Raw genomic sequence first — 13,582 nt, 5'->3', positions numbered from 1 at the left:
GTGTCCAAACATTAGGAGCAGAAGAGTGTGCCCTACAGAGCAGGTGGGGGTAGTTAATTCATTAAAAGTGCAGCAGGATCAGGGTAGGAGCAGTAGAACTGTGAGAATGGAACAAAGCAGATGAATGTCATTAATTCATTAAGATTACGAGGGTAGGGGGTAAAACTCTTGAGGGCCAGGATTCTGCCTCCTTACTCTACTGTACTCTCTTAAGTATCTAGTGTTCTCATTCATTCAATAGTATTTATTGAGTGCTTACTGTGTGCAGAGCGCTGTCCTAAGTGCTTGGAAAGTACAATTCAGCAACAAATAGAGAAAATCCCTGTCCACAACGGGCTCACAGTCTGCATTCAGTAAAGCTTAAAGCTAAAGCTTAATGAATTAACTATATTAGCTTCTGTAGGAGCAGAAGATGGTAAGATCCTTGAGAGCCAGGGTTGTGTCTGCTTCTGTTGTACTCTCCCAAGTGCTTAGAACAGTGTTCTGTCCTCACTAAGCACTCAATAACTACCACTGATTGATTGAAGGATGAGAATACGGATGAAACAGCAGGCATGGGAGTGTTAATTCAGTGAAGCAGCATGGTATAGTGGATAGAGCCCAGGCCTGGGAGTTAGAAGGTCATGGGTTCTAATCGCAGCTCTACCACTTGTTGCTGTGTGACCTTGGGCAAGTCACTTCACTTCTCTGGGCCTCATTTCCCTCATCTGTAAAATGGGGGTTGAGACCGTGAGCCCCACATGGGACACGGACTGTGTCCAACCCGATTTGCTTGTATCCACCCAAGCGTTTATTACAGTGCAGGGCACACAGTAAGCACTTAACAAAAACTACAGTTATTATCAGGACTGCCGTGGGCCAGGGTAGGAGGAGCAGAAGGGTGAGCAAGCCTCAAGGCAAGTGGAAGTAGTTAATTCATTAGGAGTGCCAGGGTAGACAGAGCAGGAAGATAGGGAAGATAATTCATTAAGATGGGCAGGAAGAGCAGAAGGGTGAGCAGAGCAGGTGGAGATACTTAACTCATTAAAACCACCACACCAGAAGGGTGAGAAGGTCACAGGTAGGTGGGGGCAGTTAATTATCCTTATTAATCCTTATTAATGATAATAAGGATGGTATTGTTAAGCACTTACTATGTGCCAAGCACTGTTCTAAGCACTGAGGTAGATACAAGGTAATCAGGTTGTCCCACGTAGGGTTCCCAGTCTTAATCCCCATTTTCCAGATGAGGGAACTGAGGCACAGAGAAGTTAAGCGGCTTGCCCAAGGTCACAGAGCAGACAAGAGGCAGAGCGGGGATTAGAACCCGCATCCTCTGACTCCCAAGCCCGGGCTCTTGCCACTAGACCATGCTGCTTCTGAGCAAGGTTGGAGGAACAGAAGGGTGGAAACATGGACAACACAGCAGGATTGGGGAGTGGGGTGGGGAGGTGGGATTAATTCATCCAGTGCCTATGATATGCAGCACTTGCAGGGGGTGCATTAGATGTAAGCCATGTGGTCTCAAGTACCCTTTTACCTTCCTCTTCCTTCTATTATGGTATTTGTAATATGCTCACTCTGTGTCAGGCATGGTTCTAAGCACTGAGGTAGACGCAAATTAATCTGGTCAGACGGTCCCTGTCCCACACGGGACTCTAAATTTAAGTAGGAGGGAGAACGGCATTGAGCCCCCATTTTAGGGATGAGGAAACTGAGACAGAGAAGTAACTTGCCCAAAGTTACACAGCAGGTACTTGACAGATCTGGGGATTAGAAGCCGGGCCCTCTGACTTCCAGGCCCATACCGGGCCCTTTCCACTAGGGATGCTGCTCCTCATCTATCCTTTCCTCCGTATTACTAGGCTCATTTCCCCATAGAATGGCCCCCTCCTATGTTCTGGGGTTGCAAAAATTATGTTAAAAAAGTGGGGCAATCATCCTAGTATTTATGGCATATGGGACAGTAATTACCAGCCCAGTGATCAAAATATTTTGAGGAAAAAAGAAAAGCTCACTGTTAATAGATTCTAGGACAGGAGAGGAAAGAGAGGAAATGAAGGAGACAGAGACCACGTCCCTTCAGCTGCCAAATACATTTTCTCTGGGGGAACCAGAGTGGATTCTATAATAGAGTAATATTTTGCCTGGGGATTTACAGTTTGCCCTTCTTTTATAGTAGGTAAATCTAAATCACAAAGGTGACGTAGATAGTGACTACTGAAGTGTCTCTTGCATTCATATTGTACTTTCCAAGCGCTTAGTACAGGTCTCTGCACACAGTAAGTGCTCAATAAATATGACTGAATGAATGAATATGGTGCTTTCTCCTGTTTCGGGACAATGATTTATTCCAGACACTTTTCCCAGAGCCCCATCAAGACACTACATTGGCCCCGTCGAGTTCTGGTCTGACAGTTGAGGTGTCTGACTGAGGTTCTGATTATCGACCCGCCTGAGTCCAGAAGTGAAACAGTTCAAATCCTCAGGGATGAAGGAAGAGGAGAGGAGAGTGGCTTCGCCTCCGACCTGAAGCCAGGTACAAAGCAGACGGGGTAGCTCAAGTGTAGGAGAGCAGGTTCAGGTCATAGCAGCCATCCACCTGCAACACAAACACAGCCTTTCAGTCTTGACCGACGAGGCCGAGAGAGGTAAACCCGGAGGCCGAGCGCTCCAACTCACATCGAAGCGTCCAATGCGTGCTACAGAGTGGTTGGCTCGGATCATCTCGGTCAGTACCCACATCTGTTGCACTTCGGAAGAGACCTTGTTGGGGTCTGGGAGATCCTGCTGTGAAATAATAATAATAATAATAATGTTGGTATTTGTTAAGCGCTAACTATGTGCAGAGCACTGGTCTAAGCGCTGGGGTAGATACAAGGTTGTCCCACGTAAGGCTCACAGTCTTCATTCCCATTTTCCAGATGAGGTAACTGAGGCCCAGAGAAGTTAAGTGACTTGCCCACAGTCACACAGCTGACAAGTGGCAGAGCCTGGATTCAAACTCATGACCTCTGACTCCCAAGCCCGTGCTCTTTCCACCGAGCTGCACTGCTCCCCATTCCCACGAAGTGATGAGAGGGAACAGGCCAGGGCTCGATTTATGCTGCCTCCCCACATTCCCCCCGCTACCCGGCTTTTTACGGTACTTATTAAGCACTTCCCATTTGCCAGGCACTGTACTAACCACTGGGGTAGATGCACGATAATCTGGATGGACACAGTCCCTGTCCCACACGGGGCTCACAGTCTGAGGAGGAAGACTGAATCCCCATTTTACAGAAGAGGAAACTGAGGCCCAGTGAAGTGACTTGCCCAAGGTCACACAGCTGGGAATAGAACCTAGGTCCCCTGGCTCCCAGGCCTGTGCTCTTTCCACTGGGCCACGCTGCTCTCCCTGACTCCTTTGGGTATCCCTTAGTATCCTCTCCTGAAACCAGAAGGATTGAAGGATTAGGACCAGGAGAGTATGTTTCCCTGCTCAATTTAGTCTTTAAGAGAAGCAGCATGGACTAGTGGCAAGAGCATGGGCCTGGGAGTCAGAGGACGCGGGTTCTAATCCCGGCTCTACCAGATGTCTGCTGCGTGACCTTGGGCAAGTCACTTCACTTCTCTGGGCCTCAGTTACCTCGTCTGTAAAACAGGGATCAAGACTGTGAGCCCTATGTGGGACAGGGACTGTGTCCAACTTGATTACCTTGTATCTACCCCAGCATTTAGAACAGTGCTTGGCATATAGTAAGCACTTAACTACCACAATTATTATTATTATTGTTGTTAAATGCCCCTAATCCTCTGCACCAGAGGGGAAGGCAAATGGGAGAAGCACCAGCCTGTAGAGCCCTAACATCTCCTTAGGGACAAATCAAGCATTAGATCCAAGCATCCAGAACTTCCTTGTGCAGAGCGCTGGATACAGCCTACTCACCGCCCTGGAAAGTCTTGTAGTTCAGCTCGTTGTGGGCAGGGAGCGTGTCTACCAACTCTGTGATAGTGCTCTCTCCCAAGTGCTTAGTACAATGCTCTGCACACAGTAAGCACTCAATAAATAAGTCAATTTGATTGATTTCAAATAAAACCAGAAACATCAGGAAGTCCAGCAGGCAGTGATAGGATGACGACTCACTCTCCAAAAGGGAAGGGCAGGGGGGTCTCAGCTGTCCACGCATGCAAGACCCTTCTCCGCTTTGCCCCGTGCAGATACTGACCCCAGCTTTGGGGCCTCGATTCCCTTTCATTCTGCCCTAACGGCCAGGCTTTAGAGGGCTGAAATATATCATACAATAATAATAATAGTGGTATTTGTTAAGCAGTTACTATGTGCCAGGCAATGTACTAAGCGCTGGGGTGGATACAAGCAAATTGAGTTGGACACCGTCCCCATCCTACCCGGGGCTCACAGTCTCAATCCCAATTTTACAGATGAGGTAACTGAGGCTCGGAGAAGTGAAGTGACTTGCCCATAGTCACACAGCAGACAAGAGGCAGAGCCGGAATTAGAACCCCGGACCTTCTGACTCCCAGGCCCATGCTCCATCCAGTATGCCATGCTACTTCTCTATCACCCCTGACATTCTGTTCCACGTAAACGGGGGCCACGGCTCCAGAGAGGGTAGTGGATGAGGTGTTTTCAATCCCACCCTCCCTGCCGGTCCAAGACGCCCATCTCACTAGCGCAGAAAAGCTCAGCACTCAGTCACAGACTGCTTACCTCAGGGAGGAAGGCTGTTTTCTCAAAGGCGACAGGATGAGACAGCCATGCAGGAAATGACACACGTGGGCTCTGCAAGACAAAAAGAGCACACTATGGGGGGGAGGGGAGAGCCCCTCTTGGGAAACACGAAGCCTCAGTGCGCACGGGGGCGACGGATAAATGGCCAGAAGTGGCCGGAACCCATGGAACGATCCTTAACCTCTGTGCAATATTCCCAGCAGAGACTGCATTCAGAGCGGTAGCTAGAGCCTTCAAGCAGCAAGTGGGGGAATCACACATTCGCGGTCGGTAAAGCCACGAGCTCCCAATTCAAAGAAAGGAGTTGTGGGGTGCTGGAGTCCACCCCATGCAGCTGAATCATGGGAAAATGTGGGTTGGGAGAAAAAGGAGAACAACTAAAGAACCGCCTCTCCTGCCCCCGTTATTTGAAGTCAGGTCTCTCCTCCAAAGACCCCAGAGCAGCAGGCAACCCCCACTCTGTCCTCTCTCCCGCTGTGCAGCACCAGGGCTCTGTAATGGTAACTTCTCCCTGGACTTCCCGTAGACTGGGATGGGCAAAATCAGGCCACACGCCCGATCGGGGCTGACTTTAAGACACTGGGGTGGCTCTTATCTGGATCTGAGCCCCCGAAGAGGCAGGAAGCACCACCCTAGCATGCCAGGCCCAAAGAACAGCATCCGGAAGGCTGTTCGCCCCTCACTCTCTCTGTGGCTGGCTCAGAGACAGATAGGAGTCACATAATAATAATAATAGTATTTGTTAAGCTCTTGTGTGTCAAGCACTGGGGTAGATACATCAAATAGAAGCAAATAGGCCACAATCCCCATCCCCGCTAGACTTTAAGTTCCTTGTGGCCAGGGAATGTGGCTACCAACTCTATTATACTGTACTCTCTCCCAAGCGCTTAGTATCGTGCTTGACACACAGTAAGCACTCAATAAATATGGTTCATTGATTGTCCCACATGGGGCTCACTGTCTAATTAGGAGAGAGAACCGGGACTGAAACCCCATTTTCCATAGGAGAAAACCAAGGCACACAGATGTGAAACCTCTTGCCCCAGGTCACACAGTAGGCAAGTGGCAGAGCCGGAATTAGAACCCAGGTCCCCAGATTCCCAGGCCTGTGCTCTTTCCACTAGGCCATGCTGCTTCACCAATATAAAAGCCTCAAAGATATCACTAAAGGTGGAGGGCAGGGAGGAACCTTTCCATTCTACATTCTAGTTTACTGGCCAAACTAAACTGCGTAGAAATCGTCCTCGTTTCCACTCTCCTAGCCTAGAATGGCCGGGAGGAGATGAGGGGCCGGGATCATCGCTCACCTGCTGTCCTCGCTGGTAGATGCGTAGGTCATCCAGTGTAAAGGTCAACCATAGAGGGGACGGCTGCCGCAGGATCAGGCGGAGTTCCAACACCTTATCTACGTTGCACAGCATCTGATGCACAGAGAACAGGTCCAGGAACAGGGGCTAGCTCTGGCCCCGTCACCCTCCCCACTAGCCATAACTGTACTCTTTTTTAGAGTGCTTACGATGCGCCCAAAGTTATGCTAAGCGCCGGGAAGGTACAATATAAGCAGATCAGACACGGTCCCTCTCCCATGTGGGGCTCACAGTCTAAGGCAGAGGGAGAACAGGTATGGAATCCCCATTTTACAGAGGAGGAAACTGAGGCACAGAGAAAAATGACTCACCCAAGGTCACAGAGCAGGCACATGGTTGAGCCAGGATTAGAATCCAGGTCTCCTGACTCCCAGGCCCTTTCCACTAGGCTCTGATGCTGAAATTTTAACTGGGGGGGGGGGGGGGTTGTGTAAGGGGGCGTTGAGGAGGTCACGTTTCTCTACTTCTGAAAAGACAACTTTCTTCCTGGGGAATAATGAACCTAACTGAACTGGCTTGATCTGTGCCAGAGCTCTGTTGGAATCATAGAAACTTTGGTATGAGAATTCAGTCTTAACCACAGGGAAACTGAGGGAGGCCATCGCTTTTTCATCCAACGGCCCCATCTCTGGGTACTTCCCACTTCATCCTATTCTACACGCAGAGGGGAAAATGATCTTCGGCAAATGTAGACTGTGAGCTTGTTATGGGCAGGGAACATGTGGGTTGGGAGAAAAAGGAGAACAACTAAAGAACCGCCTCTCCTGCCCCCGTTATTTGAAGTCAGGTCTCTCCTCCAAAGACCCCAGAGCAGCAGGCAACCCCCACTCTGTCCTCTCTCTTCTGAGCGTTTAGTACAGCTCTATGCACACAGTAAGCGGTCAATAAATACCACTGATTGACTGATCAGTCAGATCATACTGAGAAGAGGTGTGGCCTAGTGGAAAGAGCACGGGCCTGGGAGTCAGAAGAGCATGGGTTCTACTCCCAGCTCTGTCACTTGTCTGCTGTGTGACCTTGAGTAAGTCATTTAACTTCTCAGTGCCTCAGTTCCCTCATCTGTAAAATGGGGATTAAGACTGTGAGCCCCATGTGGGACAGGGACCGTGTCCAACCCGACTACCTCGAATCTACCAGCGCGTAGAACAGTGCCTGGAACATAGTAAGCGCTTAACAAATACCACAATTATTATTATAATCATACTTACAATGGCCCCCTGTAGCTGGCCATAGCAGATGAAAACTCTTGACCCTGGGTTCCCCGTCGTTACTTGTCATTTTCTCCGGCCAGACCCTAGCTGGTGGCCTCAATAATGATTTTAGTATTTGTTAAGCAGGTCCTAGGTGCCAAACACTGTGCTAGCCCATAGGGTAGCTACAATACAATCAGATCAGACAGAGTCCCTGTTCCACACAAGGGCTCCCAATCTAAGGGAGAGGGAGAACAGGTATTTAATCCTCATTTTACAGATAAGGAAACTGAAAGGCAGAGAGGTAAAGTGACTTGCCCAAGGTCATCCAGCAGGCAACTGGCAGAGCTGGGATTAGAACCCAGGCTTCCTAACTCCCAGTCACGTACTCTTTCCACTAGAGAAGCAGCATGGCTCAGTGGAAAGAGCACGGGCTTTGGAGTCAGAGGTCATGAGTTCGAATCCCAGCTCGGCCACTTGTCAGCTGTGTGACTTTGGGCAAGTCACTTAACTTCTCGGTGCCTCAGTTAGCTCATCTGGTAAATGGGGATTAAGACTGTGAGCCCCAAGTGGGACAACCTGATTCCCCTGTGTCTACCCCAGTGCTTAGAACAGTGCTCGGCACATAGTAAGCGCTTAACAAATACCAACATTAGGCCACGGGGCTGGGCTTGCTATCGTCTGATCTTTGACACATACGGTTGCTCCCGTCTAGAATGACCTCACTCTTCACTCAACTACATCCCTCCCCTCCTTTAAAGTTGTACTGTACTCTCCCAAGCGCTTAGTACGGTGGTCTGCACACAGTAAGCACTCAATAAATACGATCGATTGATTTCAGTTCTACTAAAAACCCTCATCTCCTTCATGTGGTCTTCCCAGATTAACTACTCTCATGCTTAACCTTCTTAACCCGATCATGCCATTTCCCCCAGCATTTTTGTATATTTCTGTAAATTATGAGTTTTATACCACCGGGCTCTTTTATGTATATTTGTGTCTGTCACCATTAAGTTAACTCTGTGAGGTCAGGGACCATATCAATCGATAGTATTTGAGTGCTTACTGTGTGCACAGCACTGTATTAAGGGCTTGAGAGAGTACAATAGAGTTAGTAGACAGGATGCCTGCCTTCAAGGAGCTTACAATCCATTGAGTCAGATGTTAAAGTAAATTTCAGAGAGGGGAAGCAGTGGAGTATAAGGATATATGTGCATAAGTGCCGGGGGAGGGGGGGGTAGGATGAGGATCAAAATGCCTAAAGGGTTTGGACTTAAGTGCTCAGGCAATTCCAAAGGGAGGGCAAATAGGGTGGGGAGGTGAGTCAGGGAAGACTTCCTGGAGGAGATGTCATTTGAGTATGGCTTTGAAGATGGGGAGAGTGGTGGTCTGTTGGAGTCAAAGTGGGAGGGAGTCATAGGCAGAAAGGAGGGCACGAGCAAGGGTTTACAGCAAGATTAATGGGATAGTAATTAGTCATTAGCAGAGTAACTAGACTGGTGCTAGAGGGGCAAAGTGGGCGGACTGAATTATAGTGGGAGAGGGAGAGCGAGCTGATTGAGTGCCTTAAAGCAGATAGTGAGGAGTTTCTGTTTGATGTGGAGATGGATGGACAACCGTTGGAGTGAGGAGTGAGTGAGGAGAAGCAGCGTGGCTCAGTGGAAAGAGCACGGGCTTGGGAGTCAGAGGTCATGGGTTCGAATCCCGGCTCTGCCACTTGTCAGCTGTGTGACTGTGACTGTGGGCAAGTCACTTAACTTTTCTGTGCCTCAGTTATCTCATCTGTAAAATGGGAATTAACTGTGAGCCTCACGTGGGACAACCTGATTACCCTGTATCTACCCCAGCGCTTAGAACAGTGCTCGGCACATAGTAAGAGCTTAACAAATACCAACATGATTAGGAGATATGTACAGAGTTTTAGAAAAATGATCCGGGCAGCAGAGTGAAGTTTGGGCAGGGGTGGGGAGAGACAGGGAGGTCATCAGCCAGGAGGCTGATGCAGTAGTCAAGGCAGGATAGGATAAGTGCTTGGACCAGGGTGGTAGGAGTCTACGTGGAGAAATGGGTGGATTTTAGAAATGACGTAAAGGTAGAACTGACAGGATTTGGGGACTGACAGAATATGCGGGTTGAATGAGCGAGATGAGTCGAGGACAATGCCAAGGTTGCAGGGTTTGTGAGACAGGGAAGATGGTGGTGTGGTGACGGGAAAGTCGGGGGGCCGAAGAGAGGCATTCTCTTTTGGGCATGTTAAGGTTGAGGTGTCAGTGGGACATCCAAGTAGAGATGTCCCAGAGGCAAGAGGAAAGGCAAGATTGCAGAAAAGGGTGTGAGAGGTAGACTGGGAAGTCATCCACATAGAGATGGTAAAAAAAAGCCATGGGAACTCTCCACAGTGTAGCAGTAATAATATTTATTTAGTGCTTTCTATCTATAGAGCATTATACTAAACACTGGGAAAGAATACGGAGGTGGGCATTAGATATGGTTCCTAATAATAATATGATGATGATGGTATTTGTTAAGCATTTACTGTGTGCCAAGCACTCTTCTAAGCGTTGGGGTAAATACAAGCTAATCAGGTTGGACAGAGTCCATGTCCTATATGGGGCTCCAAGTCTTAATCCCCATTTTAGAGATGAGGTAGCTGAGGCCCAGAGAAGTGAAGTGACTTGCCCAAGGTCTCAGAGCAGAGTGGGATGAGAACCCAGCTTCTTCTGACTCACAGGCCCGTGCTCTATCCACTAAGTCATGCTGCTTCTCTTTGTTCCTGTCCTAGTACAGTGGTCTGCTCAAACCAGGTCTCAGTTCATATTCCTGATGGTAATGAAAATAGTGGAGGGGCACCCCAAGGCCTGAGAATTACCTCATGCACCCAGCGTGGCTCAGTGGAAAGAGCGCGGGCTTGGGAGTCAGAGATCATGGGTTTGAATCCCGGCTCTGCCACTTGTCAGCTGTGTGACTGTGGGCAAGTCACTTAACTTCTCTGTGCCTCAGTGACCTCATCTGTAAAATGGGGATTAACTGTGAGCCTCACGTGGAACAACCTGATTACCCTGTATCTACCCCAGCGCTTAGAACGGTGCTCTGCACATAGTAAGCGCTTAACAAATACCAACATTATTATTACTATTATTATTATTAATCTGGCCACAAGCAGTAAAGCCCAGGAAGGCTTTCCTTCTACTTCCCTGATCAAATCCACTGTGTTCAAGAATTCCACTGACTCTTCCCAGGGTGGGATGTATTTTATCTGTTTAAATGCTCTAAACCGCTATAACACTTAAGTGTCGTATAATACAATACCACCTAATGAAGGAATAGGACATTTCTTAAACATTTTCCAGGTACCGATGAGCTAGACCCTGCGGACCTTGAAACGACAGACAGGAGAGAACTCTTAATGCAGATGGAACAAGACAGGCTGATTTTACTCAGTCTTCCCGGTTCCAATAGAAGACATTCAACTGACCTGATGCTTGAACACAGATATGTAGTCCTGGGCCCCTTCCTCCGTGTGGGGGTTGGGCATTAAACTGTAATCTCTCAAACAGGTGAACCATTTAGGAGGACAGTGGGATAAGGAGCCACGCTTCAGCACCCGCACGCTCAGGAAGGCCGTGTAGTAATTCTTAAATGTGATTTCCTGCAACTAAAGCACAGACCAACAGACCACCATCAAAAGAGCCTGAGCGGCTTAGGGAAGCTAATTTCTTACAGTGGGTTTTGAACTGGCTCAGATGAAAGAGATGCAAGTATGAAAAGGTTCTAGTTACACATCCTCACATGCATTTCCCAACCACTTTTCCACTAAAGAAAAAAAAAAAAGGCCTGGATCTGAAATCCTGTGATCCCACTTTATGCAGTTTTCCTTATTACTAGAGCTTAATTATATTAAAAATCATGGATCCTAAAGATGGCCTAAGAAGCACATCACCACCTTTATCTTAGAATAATAATGATAATGATATTTGACAGTGTGTACTATATGTCAAGCATTGTTCTAAGCACTAGGGTAGATGCAAGGTAATCAGGTTGGCCACAGTCCCAATCCCACATAGGGCTCATAGTCTAAGCGAGCCCAATAGTTGGATTCCACAGGCCTCCACACTGTAAGCTCATTGTGGGCAGGGAATGTATCTATTATATTGCGCTCTTCCAAGTGCTTAGTACAGTGCCCTGCACACAGTATACGCTCAATAAATACAATTCACTGAATGCTTTGTAAGTCCGTTCCAGTGTTGAAAATTTTCCCCCTCCAACCAAATTCTCACTGTAATTTGAGCCTATTCCATTTCCTTCGGGTCTCTGAGGAGATTTGGATTTCCGAGGACATGGGCATCCTCTATTGAATACATCTCGGAATACATCTCTGAATTATCTCAGACAGATAATTGCTCTCCCCACATCAAAGCCTTATTGGAGGTCCAATCTCCTTCAAGAAGCCTTCCCTGACTAAGCTCTCCTCTCCTCTTCCGCTCTCTTCTGCATCGCTCTTACTTGTTCCTTCATTCATCCTCCCTCCCATCCCCATAACACATATGTATAGATCTGTAATTTATATATCCATTTATTTATCTTAATGTCCATCTCCCCCTCTAGACTGTGAGCTCGTTGTGGACAGGAATGTGTCTGTTGTTACACTGTACCTCCCAAGCGTTTAATGCAGTGCTCTGCACAGAGTAAGCGCTCAAATAAATACGACCGAATCTCCCTACGCTTTAACTGTTAGCAACGGGTGACGGTAAATGTACGAAGCCACACAAAGCTTGGGAAGAAGAAGGCTGGCCCTGGGGGCTGCCAGGGCGGATCTGAAGAAGGGGTGAGGGACAGGGAAGCCTGCCATCCAGAGACAAAATGCTACTCCCCTCCCCATTCCCCCTTCTCCCATCCTCTGCTCTTCCCCCTTCCCCTCAGCACTGTGCATCTTTGTATATATTATTTCTCTATTTATTTTAATGATGTGTCTATGATTCTATTTATTTTGATGATGTCCACGCCAGACTGCTTGTTTTGTTTTGTTCTGTTTTGCTTTGCTGTCTCCCTCATTTAGACAGCGAGCCCATCACTGGGCAGGGATTGTCTCTATCTGTTGCCAAATTGTCCACTCCAAGCGCTTGGTACAGTGCTCTGCACATAGTAAGCGCTCAGCAAATAGTATTGAATGAATGAATGAGACTGTGAGCCCATCACTGGGCAGGGATGGTCTCTAGCTCTTGCCGAATTGTCCATTCCAAGCGCCTAGTACAGTGCTCTGCACATAGTAAGCTCTCAGTAAATACTATTGAATGAATGAATGAGGCTGTGAGCCCGTCACTGGGCAGGGATGGTCTCTGGCTGTCGCCAAATTGTCCATTCCAGGCGCTTAGGGCAGGGCTCTGCACATAGTAAGCGCTCAGCAAATACGATCGAATGAATGAATGCGACTGCGAGCCCGTCACTGGGCGGGGATGGTCTCTGGCTGTCGCCGAATTGTCCATTCCAGGCGCTCAGCGCAGGGCTCTGCACATAGTAAGCGCTGAGGAAGTACTACCGAATGAACGAATAAAGGATTAGTGGGGTGTCCCCAGGCGGCCCTCTCCACCACTCCCGGGGCTACTCACATTGACGGGGCCGGCGTGGGGAAAGGTGACGTCCAGGACCACGACGCCCGGCCGCCCCTGCTCCGTCTTCACATCGCCTACCTGCAGGGCCACCGCCCCCTTGACATGACAAAGAACGGGCAGCCGGGCCATCGCGCCCGCCGCTCCCCGCTCGAGTGGCTCCCGGGGGCGGGGGGGAAGGCCGCAGCCTTGGCCGGGGGCTTGCCGCTTGCCGCAGCGGGCTTCTCGGAGCGGACAACGGCGAGGCCCGCCTGACCGGGCCGGAGAGACAAGACTACAACTCCCAGCAGCCACCGCTGCCCCGCCCCGTTAAAGCTACGCGCCGGCACCGGGCCCCTCGGGAATCCATTCATTCAATAGTATTTACTGAGCGCTGACTAGGTGCAGAGCCCCGTACTAAGCGCTGGGGATGGACAGTTCGGCCAGTCCTGCCCAACGACGGGCTCCCAGTCTAAACCTGTAAGCCCGTCAAAGGGCAGGGACTGTCTCTATCTGTTACCGATTTGTCCATTCCCAGCGCTTAGTACAGTGCTCTGCACATAGTAAACGCCCAATAAATACTATTGAATAAACCGGGGGAGACAGCGAAGCAACATGGAACAAGACATCGTCAAGATAAATAGAAGCATGGAGATGGACACCTCGCTAACAAAATCAATAGGGGAATAGATGAGATACACAAATGAGCACAGGGCTGAGGGGCAGAGG

The 13,582-nt window shown here is 48.9% G+C and overlaps 1 protein-coding gene across 2 annotated transcripts; it reads right to left on the bottom strand.

Annotated features, from left to right (window-relative positions):
- Positions 1-2,303: 2,303 nt before the first annotated feature.
- Positions 2,304-13,138, bottom strand: NICN1 (nicolin 1). Of its 2 annotated transcripts, none has more exons than XM_029049683.2 (6): positions 12,875-13,138; positions 10,744-10,923; positions 6,019-6,132; positions 4,691-4,762; positions 2,662-2,766; positions 2,304-2,581 (listed from the first exon to the last, which is right to left on the bottom strand). In XM_029049683.2, exons 1-6 carry the CDS (start codon positions 13,004-13,006, stop codon positions 2,540-2,542), a joined length of 645 nt encoding a protein of 214 aa, XP_028905516.1. In that variant the 5' UTR covers positions 13,007-13,138; the 3' UTR covers positions 2,304-2,539. The 2 variants fall into 2 exon arrangements, with proteins under 2 accessions (XP_028905516.1, XP_028905515.1); XM_029049682.2 differs by having other exon boundaries at positions 2,662-2,769; positions 12,875-13,134.
- Between the last annotated feature and the right edge of the window lie 444 nt (positions 13,139-13,582).

The sequence above is a fragment of the Ornithorhynchus anatinus genome, chromosome X1, assembly GCF_004115215.2.
Source record: "Ornithorhynchus anatinus isolate Pmale09 chromosome X1, mOrnAna1.pri.v4, whole genome shotgun sequence".
In the NCBI taxonomy this organism is placed as follows: Eukaryota; Metazoa; Chordata; class Mammalia; order Monotremata; family Ornithorhynchidae; genus Ornithorhynchus; species Ornithorhynchus anatinus.
This window is presented reverse-complemented; position numbering and strand designations above follow the sequence as displayed.

Excerpts from the sequence above, each read along its gene's own strand:
- NICN1 (XM_029049682.2), bottom strand. The coding sequence starts at position 13,006 with ATGGCCCGGCTGCCCGTTCTTTGTCATGTCAAGGGGGCGGTGGCCCTG. Across the intron at positions 6,133-10,743 it reads TATCTGTGTTCAAGCATCAG|ATGCTGTGCAACGTAGATAA; the intron begins GTCAGTTGAATG and ends TCTGTGCATCAG. Across the intron at positions 2,582-2,661 it reads CACGCATTGGACGCTTCGAT|GTGGATGGCTGCTATGACCT; the intron begins GTGAGTTGGAGC and ends TTTGTGTTGCAG.